The 27,049-nt window shown below is 38.0% G+C and overlaps 1 protein-coding gene across 3 annotated transcripts; it reads right to left on the minus strand.

The window, feature by feature from the left end:
* Positions 1-547: 547 nt before the first annotated feature.
* DHX35 (DEAH-box helicase 35) lies at positions 548-26,801 on the minus strand. 3 transcript variants are annotated; one of them, XM_072403712.1, is made up of 22 exons: positions 26,581-26,801; positions 22,437-22,564; positions 21,220-21,312; positions 20,488-20,565; positions 19,713-19,817; positions 19,137-19,198; positions 18,039-18,108; positions 16,878-16,937; positions 15,942-16,054; positions 15,749-15,845; positions 13,180-13,338; positions 11,889-12,099; positions 10,227-10,351; positions 9,008-9,062; positions 8,243-8,338; positions 7,071-7,165; positions 5,588-5,665; positions 4,419-4,548; positions 3,689-3,770; positions 2,597-2,668; positions 2,211-2,322; positions 548-1,264 (listed from the first exon to the last, which is right to left on the minus strand). In XM_072403712.1, the coding sequence occupies exons 1-22, from the start codon at positions 26,765-26,767 to the stop codon at positions 1,220-1,222; spliced, it is 2,253 nt and encodes a 750-aa protein (XP_072259813.1). In that variant the 5' UTR covers positions 26,768-26,801; the 3' UTR covers positions 548-1,219. The 3 variants fall into 3 exon arrangements, 2 of the variants coding, with proteins under 2 accessions (XP_072259813.1, XP_072259814.1); XR_011919722.1 differs by lacking the exon at positions 548-1,264 and having other exon boundaries at positions 2,597-2,663; XM_072403713.1 differs by lacking the exons at positions 21,220-21,312; positions 22,437-22,564; positions 26,581-26,801 and adding an exon at positions 20,843-21,030.
* Between the last annotated feature and the right edge of the window lie 248 nt (positions 26,802-27,049).

A 27,049-nucleotide genomic window follows, 5' to 3' on the forward strand; every position in this document is an offset into this window, starting at 1 on the left:
TTCAAAGCTGGAGAAGATACACTTTCATCAGTGAATCTGGGTGATCCAGCAAACCTGGAACAGGACAGGTCTAGGATTGAAAACATTTGCTAACAAAAGTAAGAAATACGTTCCAGGTTTGCTCAATCACCCAACTTCACTGATGAAAGTGTATCTATTACAGCCTTAGAGAGCTTTGATAAATCGGGTCCATAGTGTGATCATATTTTGACTTTTGTTAGTCACTCAAACCCTTACTCTTGTCCATTTTTGTTTCAACATACTACCTTCAAGGATTGACTGTTGCCCACAAAATCCCAAACCTTGACAGATAACATTGTGAACAGATAATCAATATTTACTTCTTCTGAAAGTAGTTGTAATGTTATAACTGGTTGGTATATATTGTATGTATGTATGTATGGAATGTTCTTTAGGAAATAAAAACAGAGCCTATTACCCATACCATCTAAGAGGTGTTAGCTTTCATTAAATTAAACACAATTATTTTGCATTCTCTTGTGATGCCAGAAGATGTACACATGGGAGGGAAAAAAAGTCAACAGCCTGTGAGGTACTCTGTGGTTTATTATGAACATGTACAGGTATTTACAAGCAAAAATGGTTTGTGATAAGGGACAGCCACGCAGATCTGTGTTCTAAGCGTTTGTCAGCTTGGTGTCACCTGTGGAATAGAAAGTTGACTTCCATGTGGTATCAATGTGAACCTGGCACAGCAGAACAGGGCTTAAGCCATCTACATATGATCCTGCTTGAAATGAGGCACTTTCAGCAGATCAGGTTAAGGGTTTGGGAATGTGCATGATACATATGTAACAAGGCTAGTTATTTGGAGCCACGAAGGCTCAAACACAGGACTCCGGTGAAAAAGGCATGGCATCTGCTTACCATTTCTCCACTTCTGTTCGTTCAAGTCCTTCATTTACAACTTAAAAAAATAAAAAATGCTTTCTTATACACATATATACCAACGTATGATGTACAATGTGCCTATGTGAGACTTGTGCAGAGTGGCACAGAAGTGATCCCAGGCTCAAACATGTTAATGCCAAACGCCAGGCTATGAAGCCATCCCGCTGGACATCGAGAGGTTCCAGAACTTGGTCCTCACCAAGAGGAACAGGTGAATCTCTGTGATTGTTGAGGTCAGACGTAGAAATGTTGGTGAGGTTTTGAGTGGATTTTCTCTCCAAGAGCTTACATACAAATGTGGGGAGGCTCATAAATTGTCTATCTTGGCCCGTTTGGAAGATCGAGATAGATGCTGTCCAAAGAAGAAAAGGACAATAAGATAAATGAACTATACATTGCACCAAAGCTGAATTCACTGGTCTTGTATGCAGTTCAACCTAAATGCCTTTTCTGCATTTAAAAATTTAAACTAACCAGGGTTCCTAAGCCTAGAACCTAATAACAGAATACATTTATTTACCATTAAAAGTCTATATCTAGCTTTTTTAGCCTTGGATAGAGTTGAAAGCAATTAAAAGCATTATCTCTAAGCAAAACAATTTTTGTTGTTGTTTATGTTCTTTAGGAGTGGGGGGGGGTTACCCTATGTCAAGTTGTTTACCACTGCCATCTGAAAATAAATGAAAGGGAAGTCTGCAACCTTTAGGGCTCTATTTATAAAGCATGGAATCTGACATTTCCTCAAACATTCCCTGGTGGGAATCAATTACTGTCATGGAAACCCATAGACCTGGAAGATTCCCACAAAATAATGTTTGAGGCAATATTTCCCTGTTAAACAGTGTCCTTAGAGTTGACTCTAGAATAAGAAGTAAGAATAAATAGTTTACTATAGATACCTCTTCCTGACACAACTGGGACAGAAGAAGAGGCAATTGTACTCAGACATAAGTTTACCTCTTCTCTAATATATCCCAAACTAGATGTTGGTTAAACATACACTGCAACATTACTATCTTATTTATTTATATCTGTTCCCCCTTTAGCAAGATTTTCCATGACTTCCTGTCCCTGTGAACCCCCCATACAACCAATGCAGTATAGGAAGGCACCTGCAATGAAAAAATCCTGGGAAAAAAGGTCCCAGGATTTCTAATCCTTTGTTGCTTTACTTAGAATGTGCTGATTGTCCCTGGAATAGGAATGGTTTCTCATTACTTTCTGTTCTAACATGAAGAGATGAAAGATTTCCCTAATCACACATATTAGGTAAAAAATGTGATTGTGCTAAGACATACCGTTCCCTGCTGGTAAAAGTGTGGCGCCAACTCCAACAGCCATGCCGATTCAACAGCTGTCACATCTCGCATGTAGTACTTGTTGGTCTGGATGACTTCACTAAACAGTACCCTGTAGAAAGAAGAAGAATATGAGCATCATCTTTCCTGGATACCTTTCCTGGCAAATTCACCTGTGTAGGGACAGCATGGAACTTATCTGTGACAAATATTTTTATGGCACATATATATCATTCATATGTGCAGGTGCATGTAATCGAGTCAGTCATCTACAGTTCACCAGCCAGGTCAAGTCATTTTTGTTTAAATGGTATTAAGTTTTGGTTTCCCAATAAGAAACAAGACAAGTGACACAGAGGTAGGCATAAATTATTGTTACAACTCACCAGTTTGGAGGCTTCTCTGCATAAAGTACTGAAGATGGGTGTATATGTAACTCATGGCCATCTCGAACTGTCCTTAGGGAAAATAAGAAGACATATGATGACTAACTGGTACAAAAGCCAGGAAAAAAAACAATGATTTTCCAAGATTACCTATGGCAATCTACAGATAATCACATGTTACATTGAAACCTATTTTAGTCATTACAATTCAATAAGTTGTTCAGAACCAAGTAACATTAGCTAAAATGGAACTAATCTAAGACAGGTAGACTTTTTTAATTACATAAGATACTCTGTATTTCTTTTGGCCATAATTACTTTCTTCTGACATATCAGCAATTTTTTTGTAACTGTATACAGAACAATCGTGTGGAGCTCAAAGTAGAGTGGCACCATGATTTTGTGCCAGAGAAAAGTAACTTCTGTATACATGTGTGGGGCTTCAGCCATCCTGGCCAATTAAAATGACCAAAGACACCAAACCCAGAACACTGGAAGAAGTTGTAAATCAACACAGCAAAAGAAGATTGCTGAAGTATGCTTAGCACGCTGTGCCTTATGGTATAGGCTCCTGGGGGCCCAAAAAATGTGTCTATGGTTTCGATCAATTTCAAGCAATGATTTTGGATACTAAACAGGTAGAAACTGGATCTGTGTTGAGGGACAGTAGAATCTTTGTATACTTTTATTTTGGTTTGTAACAATAATTCATTTATTGTTACATTTGTTGCATACTTTGTATACTTTTATTTTGGTTTGTAACAATAATTCATTTATTGTTACATTTGTTGCATACTTTGTATACTTTTATTTTGTTACCTACAATGAAATACTAAAGTTGGCTAAAAAATTACAATATCTGCAATCTGCTTTAGATCTACTTACAACTGTGTAGTGTGAGGACCTAGCTATGAAATCCATTTAATTTATACAAGGTCTGGTATCTCCCCACACTATAAAGCTTTTGATAATTCTAAAAAAGGTTTAGTATCAACAGTCAGATGATAATGTGATAAAGTGGACAGCACAAATCAAAATCAACTAGATAAACAGATGTGATGCTTTTATATTTTATTCAATGTATTCAGTTACCTGTAGGCACCTGTGGAATGAAGCTTGGCAGCATTGGCAAAAAATCCAGAAACTATACATCTTAATATGGGATCCGGATCACCTAAAAAAAAAAAAATGTTGGTAATTTATGTAAAACATTTTTCAAATAAAATGAAAGGTAAAGGATCCAATGAAGATCTAAGGAGTCTATACAGGAATTAATTATACAATGGTTTTAAAATAAGGTATACAATGAAAACAGGTTTGTATGCAAAGGAAAGGTAAAATATAAACAGAACTTCAGCTATAAATTTAGGGTTTAGGTTAGGCTTTTTAGAGTGGGATGGTTAAAGCGCAACTAAACCCACGATACTCAACCTATCCCACATACCATTGCAAGGCACCATCATCTTTCTTATTCTTTTTTTCCTGAAGACTCTATTCGGCTATCTTAGTTTGGCAGGGCCGGAATTACATAATTCCCTCTTAGGGCAAAATTTACCACCAGGGCAGTGATCAGGCAGGTAAGAACAGTTTTTGCAGAAGGGACGTCGCCTGTCCTTTTCTGCAATAAACACTTGCCTGATCATGGATTTTTTTAAAGTGGGACTTTAGTTCCACTTCAAGCATTAAGGCCGGATCAGAGGGCACTCTATGTTCTGCGTGCCAAAGTTACCCTAGCACCGTAAACAAATAGATCACATTCAGTTTAGTTACTTGTGCCACTACCACCACCAATGGAGCTCATAGCCCCCTCTCTGTATCTCACCTTCACTGGAATTTTTGGGTACTCGGAACTTGCTGAGCATTTTCTTTAGCTGTTCCCGCACTGTGACTGCTCTCATAAGCCCTTTGTAGTTCAGGAAGTGCTGCTGACACCACTGTGAGCTCTTGTTAAACTGAAATGCAGAAAACATTAATGATTAATTAGTATTAGCCAGTGGCAAACAAAGAGTAAAACATTTTATTAAAGCCCAAAAAAGATATGATGTAATTTAAAAAGTTATGATCTTGTTAACTAAAGAAATATTAATACATACTACTGCTTTCTAATAGCATCAGACACACTAATGGCTGTATCCAGCATTTTGTCATTGTCATTTGTCAAAAAAGAACTATTAGTACTGTAAAATTACTGAAAATGTTACAAAGCATAATTTTACAAACAATCTCTAGAACCACAGATCCCCTGAAAATCGGAGTGCTATGATCAACTATGTGGTCATTCCTCCAAATGAAATGTGTTTTTTCCAGTGAAGAATACTGGTTATGCTACATCATGCAAAGACATTTTAGATTTGTGACTGAATTTGAAAAGGCCATTTTTTGTTTTAGCACAATTATGTGCGCAAAGACAGCTCCATAAAGATATACTTTGACCAGTTTGGTTTGTAGGAACTCGGGAAGCCTGCACAAAGCCATTTTCAACTTCCTGAATAGCATGGTGAGGTACTGAAATAGCAGTTATAAGTCAGCTCTTTTTATTGAGCATCAGTAGCACTCCTCACACAGGTTTATTTTATTTTGGAGGGCTGAATGAGCACAAAATACCAGAAACAAAATTAGGAATCTTACGTATAACCTGCCCAGAACAGTGGAGGGTGCAAAGAGGTGACCAACTTTCTGGTTGCCCCAGTTTTGAAATTGGCCATCAAACAAATTTAAAATGCTGTGATTGCCAGTTGCCAACACATTTTTAGCCATGTAGTGTACAATAGGCATGTTTTGGCACCTCCTGGTAGTGTCATGTGGGCTTTAGCCATTTTTCACAATTCTACTGAACTTGAAAACCAAACGTGGCAGCAAGTCAGTGCGCAATATTACCAAAAAAACAAAAACAAAATGTTCATTATAATATGTTGAAAGTAAGGTATGCATGTAAAGGTATATGCAAGCACCATTAAACAAGTATTTGGCATACTGGGGCACTGTTCCTACCTTGATAAATGCCTCATACACATTTAACATAGTTAGATGGTCTCCCTCTTCTACAGCAAACTTCCGATGCTCTCTTATCTGTTAATAGGATGGTAAAGAGTAAATTTAAAAGAGTAAATTCAATTTATAAATACAACAAATTGGCAATTTTGTTACATTTATAAAAATAACTGTTCCTTCATGATATTAATAAAATGAAATATAGTAATTTTTTTCCTGATTTTCTCAGTGTTTAGCAATACAATGCTATTTTAATTGTGAATTCCTTTTTGTGTACTGCCATTTATTTTGGGATGGATATCGTCCTCTATATCTGGTCTTCAAGGCCCAACAAAATGTCTGTGTCATCAGCTCCCTAACAGATGATGAAAAGGAATGAATCCTATCCTCAGTGTTAGTAACCCTAACACTAACCCTCTCTGTATCCCTACCACGAAAACTTCTTTTTTCACGCTAACCTTCCCATTATCCCTTCTCAGTACCCTAACACTAGACCTCCATATTATACTCACACTAACCTATCCTGTACACGCAGTCCCTGGGTTATGAACGCGATTTCTGTAGGTCTGTGTTTATGTTAAATTTGTATGGAAGTTGGAACAGGTACATTTCTTTAATAAATGCAACTTGAACAGCTGTTTGTCTTAAGATTATTTATTTTTACCTTCCTGTACATACATTCTGTAAATGCTTAAACAACAGTACAACCTTATAAAATCTTGGTAGAAGATGATGGACTTGTTGGTGAGGATGGAAGTGGTATTAGAGGGTACGATTCTATTGCTGGAGTGAGTTTCTTAAAATAGGCAATAAGGGAGGTACAGAACTTTTCTTTTTTCATCATAAATAGCCCTTTGGTAACTATAATAAATTTGGTGAACCTCTCTGTATCAGGATTTTGCTCCTCTAACTTTGCCATTCCTGCCTTAGCTCCCATACTAAAAAACGTTTTCAATAATGGCGTTTCTAAGTCCTGGTTTTCTTCCCTAAATGCTATCATTTGCTGCTCTAGCTACATAAGGTCTTCATTAGTTAGTTCTTTGTCTGCAGCCTGGTGATTGCCTTCTGTACAGCCTCCATTTGTAAGTACAAGTTGTATGGAAGTCAAATGTTTGTAACTTGGGGACTGCCTGTATATCTCACTAACATTCCCAGTAACTCTAACTCTTACCATTGGCCTAACACTATTCCTCCCTATATTTTTCACATTAGCACGCTCTATTTCTGACAGAAATCTTCCCTTTAACCCTCGCACACAACCTTCAGCAGTAGATTCAATATGAAAGATAACAAATCCTTTCTCACTACTCTAGAAATGGAAAACTTTGGATAGATTTCTAACAATCAATACATATTTCCTTCATCATTAGAATATCTAAAGCTACAATTTGCAGGCACATAAGAGATAGTAAGACTTTAAAATATGGCACTATCACTTAACTTGTTTTCACATAACATAAGAGTTCAAAAATAGAATACTTACTGCTTGTGATTTCTGATTTGGAGGAACAACAAAGACATTCTGAATTTGCATCATAGCGGCAATGCTTAAAATTTCAGCTGAGCATCCAAAATTGCCTTAAAAAAAAGAAAACCCATAGTCTTTTAATTTATTTTTCAAAATAAAAGTGAAGGACTATTTTTATGCAAAAAATGTTATTAATAAACAAAAATAAAAAATGTTTCTTAACGCCTTCCTTCTGCTTGTATTACAAATCCTGAACATGCATTGTGCTTATACATAAGGTCAAATGTTCCTAACCAAACCAATGATAACACAAATAAGTGGGTATATATATTTTTTTATATAAATAGGAGATTATCATATTCAGAATACTTATATAATATTTTTGCACACCCCTGAATGTACTGTACTGTACAGTCTGGTCTGTATCCCTTATACATATATAATAATACCCAACATGCTATGTTTAGTGTGTAATTATATAGCTACAAGAATACAGCAATATTTGTTGAATACATGTAGGCACTGCTTCCTGCTTTGCAACAAGACACAATAATTGTGCTTTATTACTTTCATGTTACCTATTAAAATTTAGGCAGAGTTATTGAAGTAGCCGATCTTTGCCTTAAGTCACTAATCTCCACAATGTTAACATAATTGCTGCAGTAATCAGATCTCATGCAGACTGTTCCTATAAAGTAACTTCTCAAATACTAATATGAGCTGTACCTGTACTGTTGGAATTAGATGTAATTTTAGCTTATGAAAAGATGCACTGATTTGGACAGGAGAAGAAAATAATTCTACAATGATGCTGTAAACACTATGGCATGCTGCCACTGTCAAAAAGGGGTATGCAGGGGTAATAAGTTAAAGAGCTGGGAGGGGTGTTGAGTTTTTTTTATAGTGATATGAACCTGCCCTAAATACTGTACTTTCCTTTCAAAGACCCACCAATCTATATCAGCGATCTGCATATTATCATTTTGTAAGTGTAAAATGTAAAAATACAGACCAATTGAAAGGTAACTGATAATTTATTGTGAACAAAAATACCCTTAGGAGAGGTTTTCTTCCAACACCTATCCTCATTTACACAGTTTCCAATATGTAATATAGATTTACGCATATTACTTTTTCTGTTAGAAACAGTATTTTAAAACTGCTGGTAAAGCTCATTCAAAACATACCTGATTCTAAGAGCATTTTGGCAAACATAGGGTTAAGAGGGAATTCTGCCATTCGCACACCAAGCGGTTCAGTTAGTCGACAATGTTTATCCAGACCTGAAAAGCATATTGCAAAGAAAATCCTTTAGGTTATAATGCTATTTTTAGGAATCAATTAAGGAGACTGGAACAATGATTTGGTTTTACTAGTGCAGCATGAAAACTAAGGCTTTATACTGGTAATTTTAACACAGAAGTCCCCAAGATTATATGGACAAATGTTTGTGCACATGTTACTGTCACACCTACCTATATTGTCAAAGTATATAGACTTCAAATTACTGAGATTAGATATTTCCAGAGAAGGATAAAAGCTACGTCATACAAAGACATTTTATGCAACTGTTTCCATCTAAAAGTTTACAGAAGACCCTACTGTGTCTCAGCAATAATGCACTCAGCAATTCAGATGAGTTGGCACAAATTCCATGAGACACATTCCAAAATCTTAGGGAAAGTAATTCTATTTATTTATTTATTAGTAGCGTTAAATTATTTAAAGTAAGCTTAAAAAAAGGCAAGACCAATATGAGTTTGCCTCCTGTACAGTCCTTTTGGCTGCCTATTACAGAGCCAACATTACATGGGCCAACAGGAACGTATTGGGTCAGGAGTTAGTTACAAGCTTCAACACATACACAAACCATATTGTAACTTAAATTCAACAACCTATTAGGAGAGCTGAAGATATTCTAAGACGTGTGATAAAGACATTAAATTCTGTACCTCCCAATGCATACAGCAATTCCAAAGCTTGAACCATTGACTGTGCAGGAGGTGGCTGGGTAAATAAAAAAATACAAAGATAACACATAAACATTAGACAACATAAAGTACATACAATATTATTCTAATAGGCCTGTTAGTTGAATGCAGACTTTAGGGTTTTAGAAAAGACATACTGGATCTGATTTGCAATAAAGACTTCCTACTTTATTCCTTACAATATATTTTACAATGAGTGTGCATGGACAGCTCAGTGTACAATCCTGGCATCTGCTAGGTGCCAGGTTAAATAAACTCCTGTAAGTATTATTTGGAGTTACATCATCCAACACTGGTCAATCAAGATGAATCCCCCAAAAAGGCAATGAAGATAATGACAAATAAGCTGGCAGATATAATTATTATAGGTGGAGTTTTGCTCTATTTTAGAAGCAGCTGTCACACATATAGGTGCCAAGTTAAAGAAGCAGGAAGTAGTCAGAAGTAAGTGAGGGCAGAACAGTGCAGCAAACTTTACCATTTTCATCAAAATATAGCAGAGCTTTGAGAAAGCAAGAACAGCACATGTTCCAGCCATAGTAGCAGGTTTTCTATGTTACACACCTTTCCAAGTAGACAAAGGCAGAAGCTTTTCCAGGTACTGGAAGTACAGGCTTTCTTAACCTTTTGTTATATTAAAGGAACCTTTGGATAATGAATTATTAGTGTCAAAGGGGGTGTGCCAGTATGTTAACACCCAAGATTCCTTATTAAGTCTCCACACACTGGTATACTTGAACATACTTCTAGGAAACGTTTACATAAAAACTTACATTGCATGTTTAAACTGGCCAATTGTGTCAAAGTGATCCCTCTCTGGCCTGTCTCTATTCGTATTGCGTAGTTTAACAGACACAATAGAACCGAAAAATACTTTTGACATTGACATGGCCAGGTTCAACATGCGTTGGAATATATGTAAATATATACCTGTTTTATCTAAATGTTTGCTGAAAGTATGTAAGGGTATAAAGTAGTGTGCAGAGGGTTAATTAAGAATCTTAGCATGTGGTTAAGCAATCTTCCCCTGTAACTATGTGTAAGCTACTTGGCTTTGAGCACAGACATTGTTCAATTGCATAGAACGCCAAGGATTAAATTGTCAGATTCTAATGACAAGCTCTATGTATTCTGTATCTCCGCTATCGGCACACCGACATCAGTAATACTCGAGACTCACCGATAAGAAATGGAAGCGCAGGACATTGTCGATGCCGAGTGCTTTCAGTTGCAGGATCACAGGGGACAGGTTACTTCTCTGCATTTCTGGGACAGTGGAGGGAGGAAGCTTTTGGAAATCTTCCTCTGTGAGGAGGATAAAAAAACATTAATTAATAAACAAATCCAAAAAAATAAGATAAATGCACAGATAAAATGCATACTTTTGAGAAATCTTCTTTTTTATATATTCTGTATAAATATTTGGTTGCTGTGCAAACCTTTACAGGAACCTGAACGTGCAGGGCAGAATAGAGGAAGATCAAGTTTACATTTTTTTTTTGTTTTAGATCCAACCAATTATGATAAGCTGTAAAGCTGAAGCAGGTACAACGATTTCTAAAAATGTGCTCAAAGTCAGTCAAGGAGGGTGGGGAAGTTTTATTTGGTCTTTCTCTGGAAGAAATGCACAAATAGACATGAATCTTTTAGTTCCAACCTAGTTGACACTGGATCTGTGTATTATCATCCTAGCACATTAGGTGTCTCACTCCTACTTTATGTAAGTTCTCTTGGCATCCGTTATGTAAATATGTGTGATGGGCGGGATGGAAGTCTATACTGTGTACTGCCAACAATACCCTGGTTTTATTTATCTTCCCACAGCGTCAGACTGCACAGGCCGAGTGGAAGAACACAAGTGTTATTATTTGAAAGTTTAAACATAAAGGCGGGAAAAATCGGTTAATGACAACAGCGATTTAAAATCTGTAAAATGACACACCTCAGAGTTAGAGGGGTGTGGGGACATGATACAACAAGAGCGCTGAAATGAATGGGATTTTTACATCCTTTGTAATCCCAAGACATTTGTATAAAGTAGCCTGAGGGAGATGCATGCATACAGGATGAATATAGAAAGCCAGGAACTTGACTGGAAATCAAGGAATATTTAAAGTACTGTAATACACATGTTGGGCCTGATTTATTAAAGCTCTCCAAGACTGAAGAAGATATACTATCATGAGAGAGGTGGTTGGCTAAATCTTTGACGATTTCTGATGTCATGTTGCACAATGCAGGATCAACTGTCGTGTATTGTACAAAGTGGCACCAAGTGCCCACCCACAACCTGAAGTGTCAAGCTGTCCATTGCAAAGTCATCTTGAAATAAGTAAGTATATCACCATATTCATCATCCCCTAGGCAAAATGAGCAATTACCCCTTGCAGTGCAGAGAGGGACCCAATTTTCTCTGCTTTAAAAATTAACTGTACAAGAAGTACTGTTATCCTCCATCATGGCTTTCTACAACATTTTTAACATGCCTTACCCTTAAGGCATGTTAAACAGCGTACCCTTAAAAAAAAATTTCAGGTCTTCAGAGAACCCCTTCTATATGTACTATATTAACAGCTCACAGTACATTAGTCTGGTGGCCTGATGAATGAAAGATCACTAATTACACTTAAACTGATTAAAAAGGCACAGACTGTTCATTGCTCAAGAAACCCCTAGCAAGCTCTGGAAGAACTTGAGGGTTCCACAGAACCCTAATTGTGAAACATTGTTCTAACGCTAGTTCTAGCTAGTGGGTGTTCTGATATTTTAACACAGTAGCATTGTTTCCACATTTACATTTGCAGCGTTTTTATTGACTGAACATGGTGAAACAACTTAGTACCTGTATAGAGCCTATAACATTGGCCAGATCGATTTCTTCCACTCCTGCCAGCTCTTTGATTAGCCGAGGCTTGTGACACCGGAACCACAACCAGAGATTCCACTGCTCGTTTGGGATCATATGCTCGCAACTTGACAAATCCGCAGTCTATAACGAAGGAGATTCCATTTATAGTGATGGATGCCTCTGCAATGTTAGTGGCAACAACTACCTGAAGAAAGAAATCAATACAATCAGGAAAAAGAAAGGAAAACAATTAAAAACAAAAATGAAAAGATAAGAAAAATATACAGAACCAAAATCCGCAAGTGCAGGATTTTTAATTGTACCTAAATCCAAACATTTCTGTCAATTCGGTCATTGGTAGACCTGAAATGATCATGTAGACTCACTATTCCAAGATCAAGTTGATAGTCTATTGTTTAATACAATATAATAATTCTTGTATAGCCTAAAGTTCAGCCAGTACCATTCTACCTACTCTGGGTAATTTTATTCACCTTTTGATACACAAACATAAGTAAACCACCCCTTTCGAGGCTTCATCTACTTTTTGTTTCAATAATAATTGGTATAATATATACACCAATATTATAAGCAAGTTGTTATGGTATCAGGTATGAAATTTTTATGAAGTAACTCCACTTTGATGTACTTTTATTATGTTGCTCCGTGTTATTGGATAAACCTTTGGTGTATAAATCTGCTTAATTTGATATGCAATTGATCTACATTGTGTAATCTTTATGTATTGTTTTACTTCTTCGAATCATTTATAGACCATATAGCCCTTTCAACACCATATCCCCTGAAGAAGCCACTAATAGGCGAAACGCATGGGGTAATTGATGACCCCAAGAGGTCTTACCTTTTGTACTGTAAATACACTGTATGGTGCTAGAAAACCTCTGTCTATGATGAGTATTCCAACCTTTTGACTATGAACAATGGTTGGGATACACTTGCAACCAATGTTTGTAATAATGATGTATGGTTTAAGAATGTACAAATACATAACTAATATTTTGCACTATCTGAACCTCAACCTCTTTCTTTCTTTTTCCTACTTACTATTAAATACACTAGAGGTGGCTCAACTAATTTATCCAGGCAAAAGAGAACGAACTTCCAAAAGAGAACGAACTTCGAGTTTCTTAATATTTCTTGTGCCAGTGACAGCTGTAACATTTTGGATTTCCTATTTCTTTCTGTCCCATTACAAAGACCACTAGGTCAAACAGAGATCATGTTTAGGATTGAAATCATGTTTATGCTAAATGAAGTTGCATACCTTCCTAACATTGGCAGAGACTCTTTCAAATACTTTCATCTGTTCAGCAGCGGGAAGTCCTGCGTACATGGGGAGAACACGGAGGTGTTTCTTCATGCCTGATCGACCAAGTATACGTGCCTGTTCCACCAACATAGACACAACACTTTCCACCTCTTCCTGCCAAAGGGAGAAAAGAAATCAGATTACCATAAACATACCATCGCACAGGGTAATGAACATTGATGAGAACAGCACACAATAAAAACTGGAGTTTTTCAGATTGAATGAGAAGCTGAGAGTCCACTGAATTTCTGGCGGGTCAACAAATTTTTTACAGTACTTATCAAGGGAGAAAAGATAAGAAATGTGCACAGATGTACCACATTTTTATTTTACCCAGACCTGACCCTTAATTGAATTCATAGTAAGTAAAATATACAATTGTTTATTACCTTTCAAGGAAATAAGATTATTCTCTCTGAAAATGCCTTTATCTACTTTTGTTTCTGACAAAGGAACAGAGACATTTTTGCTTAAGTATTATCCATGGTCAGTTGGCTCAGAGGTTTTACAATCCTTCTAAAAATTGTGTGCAGATTTTGGTTTTGATCACAAATGCCAGATGCTGATTATCCCCTGCTGCAGCCTGTTACTTTGTCATTTTGTACAAAGTTATGATTTTGCAGTCAAGTCACTAGGGGAGAAAAGGAATAAAAAAGTAAATGCTTCCTCTTGCATTCAGAAGACTAATGTCTTTATCTCAACCTGAGCAAAGTCAATGGACTGGAGATCAGGGACAGCAGTAGCAGGGAGATACCAGCACTGCAGGTCCTTAGGTACAGCTTACTCTCCAGCCAAAAGAACTCTAAGCAGAAGAGCACGGGAATTTTTCCAATATAAACTGGTGAGACTAGCAATCAGAGCAGCAGTGCCTTAGATCAGTTTTCCCTAAACCCACCATGTCCCACCAACAGTGCATGTTCTGCAGGTAACCTTGCATATACACAAGCAGTGTAATTAGTGTCTAAGCAAAGTGAATTACCTACCAGTATAACTTTCTTTATAACATTTATTGCCATTGGGGCTTATAGATAGCTCAAATTTTTACTGGCTTTCAAATGAATGACCTCTTAGCAATCTTGTCTCAGTTTCCTAAGCTTGGAGGCTGTATATATGAATATCCTAACCCACACCCAGAAAAACTTGTTGTCTGTGCCCATCCTGCTTTAATATCACAGGAAGTCCATGTGACTAGTAGTTTACACAGATCTCCATCGTTGCATAATTAAGACTGACACATAATGAGGTAATTAATGTTACTCTTGGATTATTATGTACTTAGTTATGACATGCTAAAGAGCAGGAGTGGCCATACATAGGTCCTATTTTAAAATGTAATTGAGCAAAATATGTATGACTCTTACAAGAAGGGGATCACATAAAAAACCCTTTTTCCACAGCATGGGTAATTTTTTTATTAGAATATAGTCAGTTAAAATGCAAATAAACATAGATTAAATCTTATTTAAAGAGATCTTGACACACATCTTCAACTTTAATTGATACTCAGAAGACGCACACAACTGGATTGCCCCATTGATCCTAGTTTTGCTTGGTTGCTGGGGGCTTGACTTCCCCAACAAAGTTCTGCCCTAATGCTCTATGTGTGTTTTAGTAGCTAATAAGATTGGGTGGAACCTAACTTTGGCTTTTTACCTGTGTAATGTCAAGGAAGTGGAGTTCTCACCAACAAAAGAAAACAACCTTTGAAGAGGCACAAAATAGAATGCTTTTTTGCTAATGTAAGTTTAAGCATTAAGTATGTGATGCCCGATACTTTATAGGGCCTTTTCGTTTAAAAGTGGAGGGGCAATAGGGGTTACTGCTGCAAGTATAAAAAGCAGGCAGTTGCAAAAGCCACCCACATGGACAATTCTTCAATTCTTGAGCCCTTCTGATGAGCAAAGCTCCAACTGTTATGGTGAGTTTTGGAGCATGCTGCTAAACCCCATATCAACCATCCCATTCTGCACATATTTTCCTGGTCCGTTATCACAATTGGCATCCTTACCAGCCAACAGGAATATGCAGAATGTAGCAAAAGGCAGACAAAGTTCAGGACGTACTGCAGCTTTGCTTGTTTGAGATTCAACTGTGACATGAAGATTTTGAAGGCTCTTGAAAGTATGTTCAGGGACTTTTTTTCCTTATGTTTGCAGTTTTATTTTTTTTTCCCCTACGTCAAATGCTCTTTAAATGGTACAGTGTTACTAAACTAAAACACTATATAAACAAAGTCTACATTACTCTATGGTGCCTGAACAACAAAAATGTAACCCTAGAAAAAGAAAATTAACTGCTTGAATATTCTGAATAAACCAGTCTACAGGCCACAATAATGATACAAGGGATTGCTAGAAGAACAGCTTCTTCAGATGGCAAGTTCTCTTCATTAGAGTGAGGATCAATGGAGCAGGAAAGATACATATTTACAATCTATCTTATTGGAAGGCCTTTCATTTAGAGATAAGAGTTTAGCAAAGGGGTTGGTTTACATGTGGATCACATTTTAACAAGTGCATTTTACCTGGCCAGTTAGGAAAGCAAGAATATCTCCATCCATATCGCTTTGATGGATCTTCATTACTGTCTGCGCAGTAGACTTCAAGTAATCTGGAACAGGGCTGTTGAAAGAAAATGAGAGAGTAGAATGGGCCAAATAGAAAACTGAATATACTGGAAAGCGTGTACAATAAAAAAGAGGAAAGAAAGACCCTGACCTTTGTGTATAGAAAATATCCACAGGAAACGTTCTTCCCTCTACCGTGAGGATGGCACATGTGTCTCTGCTGGGATCATTGGTGTCATTCTGATTGAAGAAAGCCTTAAATTTCTGTATGAGAGGTATATTTTACTATTAGGGCCAGTACACATACATTTAGTGCAGGGAGTAAATTAAGATAATAATTTCACTTGTTTTAGAAGGCATTAACACCAACATTAGTTAAGTGGTGAGTATCAGATACTCTTGTAACTTTTTTATATTTAACAATAAACTGTCCCTGAATATTAGGGCTATGATTAAAGTGGCATTGTAGACAAAAATATTTTTTAAAAAATGCAAAAAAAGTTATACTGACTTAACTTACTGCACAGGCCTTGGAGCTTTGGTCTCTTACAAAGCTACAACCACTGGCAGAATCTTTGACATTGTAAATTTCTGTGGGTTTTTTCGATGGCTGCTACTTCACTACTTGTCTCTGCAGCCAGTTAACCCAAAGTGTGTGGTCACGCAAGCATCCAAAACACCAAAACATTTTGGATGTTTAATTTTCTGCCAGCAGTAAAAAAACTGAGGCCCATTAAATTCTTTTCTTCTAAGGAGCCAAGTGGCAGTTGGCTCATTAAGATATTTCAATCAAAACACAATCCTACAAACAGCTTAAAAAAACATCCCTGAGAGCTGACATACTACTCAGACTTAAATTTAGATCAGTCAATCAGAATACAAACAATACCAATGAAAGACGTAAGTGTTGACTGCAAGGGGATAATAGCCCAAAGTGGAGCTGAAAATCTCAGAGATCTGCAGTATCCTCCCATAATGAATGCATAAATATACTGTATAGGGATGAATAAAAGATGCAAAAAAGATGCAGGCTACTGGGACTTTAAGTAAGAATCATTTTATGATTGAAAACAATTCATAAGGTTACCTCTGCGTCAAGTGTTGCCGAGGCTATGATCAGTCTTAAGTCTCCTCTTTTTTTCTGAACCTACAGATGTGAAAAACAAAAAACTAGGGTGACACACCTGACTGCTGTATGACTTTAGATTTGGACCTGTTATAACATGTAACAGCTGACTGCATAGTTACTAAACATTTTCCCAATGCACTCACTGCTCCTTTTATTTAAATGCAAGTCTATGGGACTAGCTCTGATCCACAGTTACTCATCATACACAAAATCATAATACAAAATCTTCTGGAACCATACTATGTGCTATAAGTAATCATTCAGCTATGGTTCTAGTTGTGTTGTCTTTGGTACAAACAGGCAACGGCAACACAATTGGAAACGTTGCTTCTAGCTTTGTAATTAGGCTAGTATTAGCCTTGGTGGTTTATTGTTGGGGAAGGGGATAAGTGTGTAGGAAATATTGTACAGTTAATAGTGTGTGTGAATCTTTATGTGTAATAATAAGGAACTAGAAATAAGTATACCAGGTTCATTTGGGGAAGTCATTCTTAACCAGTGTTCTGTGGAACCCTAGGCTTTTTCTAGAAGTTTTAAGGAATTTCTTGAGCTGTAGCGCATGGACTTCCCATATGATGATGCCTGCATATTTCCAGGGCCAACACTATTTGACAAAACTAGCTCCATGAAACCATAAACCATTTTAGCTGTCTGTATATGTGGCTTTTTGACCATATATGGGGATTTCTAATTACTTTAAAACTTTTGAAATCAACTACTGATATAAAAATACGTAACTATGTTAAAGATACATTGTCTCTTTTCCTATATCTGGCATCATGCATCCCTAACCCCTTAGACTCTTACCTTAACAGTACCTCCCTCACCACTCCTTCTTCCTTCACAGTTGTCAGCAATACCTGAAATTATGGCAACAAGTGACTTTTCCCTGTGACAGTGCTTGTATCTAAAGCAACTTGCTAAACCAAAGCACTCTCACATGAACAGGAGAATGATGTCAATGTTTCCCTGGGTCACCAGCACCAGTCATTTCAACTGCTGCAAAAGAGGCAGTGTGGGAGTGCTGATAAAGTAAGAATAAGTGGGTTGAGGAGAGCCCTTTACAAAGTCACTGTCACTTTACTGTACATATCACTTTAATGTTTTTAGGAAGCTCACCTTTTTCAGAAGCCCAATAGCAATGTCTGTATAGAGGGTCCGTTCATGAGCTTCATCTAACATCAGTACACTGTATTGTGTAAGAGAGAGAGACAAATTAGGTCACAGGGATCACGATAATTCAACTATAATTTCCCAGCAGTGTATGCATTTGATATGTCCATCTCAGTGACTTCTGAACACTATAAGGTTATGGTTATGATCCAAGTAGCAAGCTAGCTAATAATGCCACCCACCACACACCGCAATTGTGCTAAAAGGAAAATTCACTCAAAACGGTGTAACCTGATTTATCTGTAATTCACTGCAGAAAAAAATCATGCAGCCCCTCACTGGGTCAAGGAATGTGTGTCTGTGATCTGTAACTTACATTCTACATTTACATTCACCATTATCATTAAGTTTCCAAAGTAGAACTAAATCTGATAGGTGCCCTTGATAACTACTGACATTTTTAAGAAATTAATTACAAATTAATTTTCATTTCCCTCTTTTAAAAAAGGCAAGATGTAAGCAGCCTATGACAGTGGTAAAGTCTGTCATAACCTCTGTAACTGACATTTTTACTTAGCAGCTTGGTCTGATTGTACATGTGGAAAATCCTATAAATAAAAGATATATGAAATGGGAAGGTAGTCATATGCTAAATAGTAGCGTGACAGGCTTAACCTCATACAGTTATCAGAATAAAATATTTTTTCTATAAAAGGTCCTTAAGGTACCTGGAGACGTTAAAAGGTAGAGTAATGAAAGCAAATGACCTAAGGGCATCCTAAAACTAAAAAAAAGGAGATCTATCATCAATAGCTTCTTTTTCCCCAGACATACAGCTGGCTGCAGATAATATCACAATAAGCACATGGTGTTGCACTGAAATATTATAATAAAATGGCAGGTAAAATATCTGATCATAGTCAGACTGTTTAATATAGAGAAATCTTTCAAATGCTTCCACGTGAAAAAAACTATATGGCTCAACTTCTTACATTACATCAATCATTCACCTCTCCCACATTTATTCTAAAAGGCTGCCAATGTGTGCACACATTAATTGTTCCTGTGTTATAGTGGTATGTGCCAAAAATGCACAATGTTTACCTATATCTGGTGAGCAATGGATCAGACATCATTTCTCGGACAAGCATGCCATCTGTCAAAAACTATAAAAAGACAATAAAATAGTTCAATAAAACACATCAAAGCACAAGAAACAAGAAACAAATATCCGTAAGAACTAGCTTTAGAAACAAGGGTTTGTTAAACATGGCAGTAAAGAACAAGAAATTGTGGCAACCATTTAGATTTCTCTGTAAGTTTAGTACAGTCTATCAAGTAAAAGGTGATATGCTATTATGGGATACTATTATTATTATGTGCTAAGTATGTTGCTTATAATGATGATTACTTTTAATGAGATAAGCAAATAAAATTATATAATGCATGGCTATACAGGATTTTTCTGTACGTACCCATATTACTTCTGGCAAGATGTTTACATTTTGGTGATAAAGGAGATAACCTATGTTTCAGCAATTGCAGACACCTCTAAATATACAGCAATGCAAAACAATGTGGTGAGCACTGACATCCTAGCTTTGTGGCGGAAGAAGCTAAGAGCTGTGAGGCTTCTGTAACAAACAAAGAACATATCACACCAAGTATAGGTGATTTCACCTTGATACGTGTAGCCTGGGGGTCAGTACAGTCATCAAAACGTATGCAATAGCCAACTTCATGTCCCAGCAGAGATCCTCGCTCCTCTGCAACCCGCCCTGCCACCTGTTACAACACAAAGCACACTCAGGGATAAAGACAGCTTTTGCATTAATCTCTGCACTACCTAAAACATGGATATTGATAATTCATAAAGTCCATTACACACAATTTTGTCTTTTAACAAACTAAAAATCCAGAAATCTTTTCACAAGGTTTAAAACAGGTCACCCAAAGGAATAAATTGGTCTGCATTGGTCATGCAAACTATAACGAAGGAGCAGCAGAGGACATGGACTGGAAGGAAATTAAGGGGAAAAGAGAAGTAAAATGAATGATAAATGCTTATGGGTTTTTAACAAAACATATACACATTCTCAAACAAAATAGTGTGAATGAAGACTTGATTAATGCTGCCATTTGAATTTGAAGGACACTGCTGATCTTTTCAGCTATAAAACATAAAAGGCAGAAAACAAATGTTCTGCTGAAATTTAACACATATTACCTGCTGCATCCAAAGAATTGCAATGCACAGCAGCTGCACTATACCACTGACCAAACAGCATTCTACTGACTTGTGTTTGATAACCACAAGTCAATGAAAAACAACACATGTCTGCATGAGCTCCGACTCTGCCTTTGCCCAAATTCTGCCACATAGGAAAACACTAGAATATGAACTTATCAAAAGTATGTACCACATATGTAGTGGTATGTAGTTTTTCAGGCTTACCGAAACAGCAGCCACCCTTCGCGGTTGTGTTACTCCAACAACTTTCCCTTCTGCTGTCCACCCAGCTTCGGCAAGGTACTGTATGATAGGGGGAGAAAAGATAAGATTGAATAAACTTTACTCATAAAATATTTTGCTGGTAAAAATCTAAATACACTAGTTTAATACTTATTGTAAGTAATGACCTACACATCCCCATCTCCTGAATGAACAGTATATACAACTTTCTGTTCTTATTTTGACACCAGTGAAGTAGAACTGTACAGTGACCCAGGGTATACAGTTCTTACTTTAATGTGCAAGAATGTAAAGCATACCTGCACATTATGACAGAAACACCTTGTCATTTGTCTACCTCTAGCACCAGCACCTCTGTTTCGCCCACCAACACTGCTCCTTCGGGGTGTGACATCCTTCTACTTCAGCCAATAGGCAGCTACATATAGGTGCTGAGCATCCACATTGGAGTTTCATTGTCTCATCGCCTAGCTTTATTCCTGGCAAGCTAGAGATGGTCAGACAGTCAAAACTAAAAAGTGAAGTTCTAAGATAAAGAGGAAAGAATAGATTTTGCATGTCTTCTAGTAATTTTATTCATTTTGACAGACGTCTGCTTGTATTTTCTTTTTATTTTGAGAGCAATAGTTCATTCAGTATGAAACAATCATTTGTTAGCTAAGCAAATGGGAAAAGCTATTGTTTCTTTGTAAACTCTGTAAAATAAGTAAGTACCTGAGGAATTTGTGTACTTTTGCCACATCCTGTTTCTCCAATGATCACCACTGTCTGGTAATTTTCCACCAGATAAAGGATGTGATTTCTGAGCTGCAAGGAAAAAAATACAGTTATTATAACTACTACAGGATTTCAAAAACAAGCTACAGATATATCCAAGTCAATGTAAATAACTCCTGCTAAACATTATGATTTGGCTTTGTGGAAGGGGGGATTAGGAAAACGATATTATAAATAAACGTCTGGTAAGGTGACAGATTATTGTCTTTGTTTCATTGATGTGCCTGATAAGTGGTTTTCTCTCAAAAATGTCATTTTTGATCAATATCACAAATTATATTTGTAGATATGACTGATTTAGATTAAATATTGCAGACAGCTACAATAATGATGTGCATTCTACTTTTCAGTGGGTATTAGGATTATTTTCACCATTAGATGTTTTGAAACCTCAATTGTAAATATGATTAGTAAAGTCAACTTTTCTCCAAACCTCTGGTGCCCTGACCTGCCCAAGGGCTGCTCTAGAAACAAGTGACTAATCTAAAACGAGCTCCTGAAGCATGTCCCTACTCTCCAACAACTCATATGGACATGTTTGCAGTTTCTGACCATCTCATGTGGCATGTCCCTTGTCTTTGACAAATTACAGTTTATTATGTACAGTCCCTTGCTAATGTCGGGGGCCACAATTAAGTCCTCCTATATGTGTGATATACGTCCACAATTAAGTACCCCTATTTAGTGATCTGCTCTTCTGAAGGACAATGGTATTGAGACATCCCTTTGATAGTAATTCTCTGAGAGCAGACAGAAACGGAGGCTGCCAACAGATATTAAACATTATTTAATGGAATTTGTCTGCAAACAGAAACATTTACGTTACAGGAGCCCTCATTTCCTTCTTGCTCTTTGTTCCAATACTGCAGCCTCGTAACTCTCCAGAATTCCACATTTCCCAGCGTGTAAAGTGCCTGTGTCTATTGCGGATTGATATGTCAGTCCTCCTACCCCTATATTACTGCCACGTCCTATAGTGATGTAGGAACTGGAAAAGTGCCCACAGGCATCTGAACAAAAAGTGTATAGAAAGAGTCCTCCTTGACACCTGTACATACAGATTATAATACAACAGGTTCCAATATAGCATAAGCTTGAGGGGGTCCTTTAGGAAAAAAAAATGTTTGGACTTAGGATTCACAACTCTGATTTACCTTAAACACGGGCAGCCTTTGTCTCTGTTGCTCTATTGAAAGGGAGGCATGTGGGTTATAGATAACGGAGGTCACTTCAGCATTGCTTTGCCTCTCCTCAGCAAGGTTGGTACCAGGACCCTCTGTACCTGTAAACCAAACACACACATATGTCAAATAGGTTGAGGGATGGAATACTTGGATTTTTGTATATAAACTTTGTGAGTCTTAGGTACAGAATAGGAAGCAATTACATCACTTAGGACCATGTCATACTAACAATCCTTTAACTGGCAAGATATCTTTCTACAGTGTGGTTATAAAGGGGTCCACTCCTTTCATTTATTGGATTTGATTTCTTTCAATCATGGAAGCTCAGAATGACATGCTGGGGTTACTCAAGTTGCCTGCATGCAAACACAGCCAGCCAAGGAACATTCACTCCTCTGGACATTCACCTGCTAATCAATGGATCGGAACCCCTTCTATGAGCCAGCCCACTGTTTGCATCAGGCCTGAAAGCTTGATGAGAACGCTAATGCAAGAGTGAAGATATTGCTAGGTTTAAAACAAAGTATGCAACAAAAAAAATAAAATAAATGTTTTCTCTAAAAATGTCATTAGCATGTTGATGATGAGCAAGAAAAGAACTAGACAAAGTCAAATATAAGTAGAACAAATTCCAGCTTTAAATAACAGTTTGGTCATCTTTCTTCAGAATGTGATTAAGCAATGAATGATCTGCAGCAGAATGGTGAATTCATCCCTCTAGTCAGCATTTTCCTTGTCATCAAGAACTGCCCTTTCTAGAGGATGCATGCTGCCAGGATATGTATAACAATTTATGGTCACATTTAATTATGAAATGAAATTTGAAATTCAGGAAATGAAATTTTGGAAAATGAAGTTCACAAATGTACTAAACTGATGTCAACTGTCAGCTGCCACACAAGCCAACAGACAAGATTTTTGGCTTGACTACCTAAAATTAAAAGATTCAAATTTCAAGAAAAATGTGGGACTGCCACTAGAAATCAGGGACAACCATGGCTGAAGAAGCAATCACTAATTTTACTGCATGCTATATGATAATTCATGCTTTTGGAGTACTTTATGGTAATAACACAACAGGCTGGTGGAGTTTTACAACACAACAACAAGCTCTTTAAGGTCCTGTTTCTATTGACTATTAAAGCAGAATACCACCTCACCTTATAAGACCCCTAGGCTAAATAAAAGGTTTTTTTTCCATTGTATTGAATAAGACTATTCTTAGGTGGCTGGGGAGCGTATGCAGCATCCACCACAAGCACCACCATAGACTTGAATATAACTGCAGTTTTGTACCTCATTTGCAAGTGCGATTTCTGACTTTCTGTAGGACATTTCTTTGGCTTTTCAGGTATTTGCAAGCTCTCATGCAAAGTGCTTAAACCCGTGTGGTCTACTGCAGTCCTAAATCATCCCATTGGAATCGTATCAAAAGGCCACTGCAGAATAGTGTATGGAAGTATTCACCAATATAGGATCTAGAGAGGTAAAGTGTGTGAGGAGGATGGGTGGAGGTTGCAAGTTGTGCATAACATTAATATGAAGGTAATGTCAGGGGTACGTGGATACAAAATAGCAGGAGGATGTCATATTCATAGGTTTGTGATCATAAAAATTCTGAATGACACTGCGCTAGCTTAAGTAACTGTTTGATAGCTTGTGTTGTACATAATGTCATCCAGAACATATCATGCTTTTGCTGAGCATTTAATAAGAAGGAGGGGAACCAGAAAGTTTTTTTTTTATAATAATTTATGTAACTGATTACACTTGATTTTTTATTTAAGGGGGTATGGATCTGACCCTTTGTAGCTCTGCAGCAAATGGCCATGTCTAACACTGACCTGATGCTGCAGGGAGGGAGAAAGGAATTGTCTTTTTCCAGCTTCCAGACGGCCAGTAAAGCTGAATACTGGCGGTAAATGATTTGCAAGAGAGCAGAAAGACAGCGGCACAAACAAGTGCTGCAAAAACAGAGCTATTCAAAACTAAAGGCAGAATGAGTGATCAATCTGTGATCTAACAAGGTGAAACACTAAATGACGGGAGGGGACTGCTTGCTGTACACGTGCTAGATCTTCGCAGGAGGCTACCTGGATTGTTCAGGTCAGCAGCAATCATCAGCTTAAGTGCAATGATGCTGAATGTGACATCACCTCCTCTGTAAACACACAAATACACAAACATGGCATTTAATATTTGCTACTTCATTGTATGACAATGTATAACTCTAGCTTGAATCCAGTCAGCTTTTTTTGCAAACATGCAGTGTTGAACCCTGAAATGTTTTTAAGCCGGGTGGGTAGAAATTGTGGCCGGTTGGCAGCCCCTGTATTGTGACCCAACTCTTCAGTAACTACCCAAAAACAGCCGGGTGGTTACTGAAGAGTGCCAGGTTGTGCACCCAGCTAAAAGGGGCTGGGGAGAACACTGAATCTGTATACATTTTATGTGCTATCAGCATTTTTATGCCCCACCATTGTAATCAACAGGCTGTATAATGCAGGTCATTGGGACTGATTTATTAAAGCTCATCAAGGCCGGAGAGGATACACCTTCATCAGTGACGCTGGGTGATCCAGAAAACAAAGGGATTTTTTTAAAGTAATTTGCTGTATATGCTAGAAAATGTTTTGAATCCTGGACCAGATCCATTTCAGGGTTACTGGATCTCCCAGCTTCACTGATGAAAGTGTATCTTCTCCAGTCTTGGAGAACTTTAATAAATCATTGTATGCTCACCAAGGAATTGTACATGTGAACTAGCACATTTAAAAGAATGGTGATCCCAGGCACATGCGTGTATTAGGACACTTTCGTGTGAATGGGCCCTGATAGGTAACAGTTACCTGTCATAATAGAAACACTGGAGCTGCGATTTCTGACTTGTTTTTAAAATTGTTCCTTTCATGGCCAGTCACTGACCTGTAGCAAGCATGTGTATATAAAGTGATGAAACCTTGTTCATGGAATATACCCCAGGCCATCTGATCACATGATAAAGGGATGGCTCAGTCTATAGAAACGCCAACCCTTCCCTTTAAAAGAGATCATATGACCTAATGCCTAAAGCGGAACTAAATCCATGTGATTCACATATCCAAATTCCATTCACCATCCTTCTCGTCTTCCTGCTAAAGATGATCTTCGGCCATCATGATTGGCCAGGCTGGGATGATGTAAATGTTCTGAAGGGGCGCAGGAGTTCATTCACACCCAAACGAACACAGGATTCCAGGTTTCCCTGGCAACCAAAGCCGATGCTGCACATGTCAGAAACCCGGAGCAATCAGGCAGATAAGATACATTAATGAGGAAGGGACATCGGCTATCTCATTCTGCAATAATGGCCTGCCTGATCATTGAAACCTAAAAGTCATACTTTAATTCCTTGTTAAAGAGACCCTGTCACTGGCTTATTCACAACAGCAAAAATCTTCCCCAGGTTTTACAGACACATTTAATATAGTTTCTGCATGTTATGTACAAGTCAAAGCCTTCCTTGTGTTGATATATTAAAAGCCCAGAGGCTGTAGATGGGTGCCGCCATCTCTGATGTGTTCTCAGCAGCCCCCAAGCTGCTACTTTGTAGAATTTACCCTGGCTCCTCCCTGGTATTGGAGCTGGACCAGCACAGACTGTGACTACACTGGAATTTGAATCTCCTGAATTAGTGACATTTTCTATAAAGTTTAAAAGCACATTACAGGGAATAGAAACCTTTTTGGAATAGAAAACATTAAATCTCTGGATCCATCAGTGCTTATACCTGCAATGATTTTGGTTGGTGAGCAGCACTATCAGGAGCCTGGGGCAGCATTTCACCCAGGAATAGTGACCACCGCAGCCCTTTAGTGTTTATCAGCACCAGGAAAGCAGCCCCTAAAGAATTAGCAGCACATTACAGCTCTGCCTTATACAGGAAGAAATATGCATTGTTATGTAACGATTGTTATGTCCATGCTGCAGATAATATAAGCTCGGTGTGGCCAGAATCAGAAGCCCCGTGCCGCCCAGCTATCTCCACACACATCGGAAGCTGCACCGTACACGGAGCAACCTGTAACCCCCCTGAAACCTGCAGCATACGGGCACCGTGCCCGCAGTTTCCTACCCGGTTTCCAGAAGCAAATCGGCCCCACGGGCGCCGCCATCTTTGTTGAGGGAACACGACTGAGCAACTGCGCATGCGCGGAGGCTTTGGAGGCGATTGATGGATGGTCGCCATGGTTTCCTTCCGGCTTGTTGGAGAGATCGCAGATGCAGTAGCCCAGCAGTAGAGCAGACAGGGTGCGAGGCATAGGTGTGTGCAGGCCTCGGGGGGAGGGTAGGGGGTAATGGGGGAGAAAGGGGCAGCTATGGGCCTTGCAGGCTGCCAGGAGGAAGGAGAGGAGGGGATAGCTGATGTAAAGGGGGTGGGGAAAGGAATGGGGAGACACCAACACATCAGGGATGTCACCATGGGCGTGCATAGGAGGCAGCTGGCTCTGATTTCCGGGCACAGACTGTCTGGTGTCCCCAGAAAAGGTCCTGAGTGCCAGACTTGACCAGAAGTGTCCTCATATTGCTGAATGTTAGGTTAT

Source organism: Pyxicephalus adspersus, chromosome 3 (genome assembly GCF_032062135.1).
Source record: "Pyxicephalus adspersus chromosome 3, UCB_Pads_2.0, whole genome shotgun sequence".
Classification (NCBI taxonomy): Eukaryota; Metazoa; Chordata; class Amphibia; order Anura; family Pyxicephalidae; genus Pyxicephalus; species Pyxicephalus adspersus.

Coding starts and splice junctions, on each gene's coding strand:
- DHX35 (XM_072403712.1), bottom strand. CDS start 26,767: ATGCCTCGCACCCTGTCTGCTCTACTGCTGGGCTACTGCATCTGCGAT. Junction 8,339..9,007: donor ATTGCTGTATGCATTGGGAG/GTACAGAATTTA, acceptor TATGCTTTTCAG/GTCTGGATAAACATTGTCGA. Junction 3,771..4,418: donor ACCCAAAAATTCCAGTGAAG/GTGAGATACAGA, acceptor TTTTTTTTTTAG/GTGATCCGGATCCCATATTA.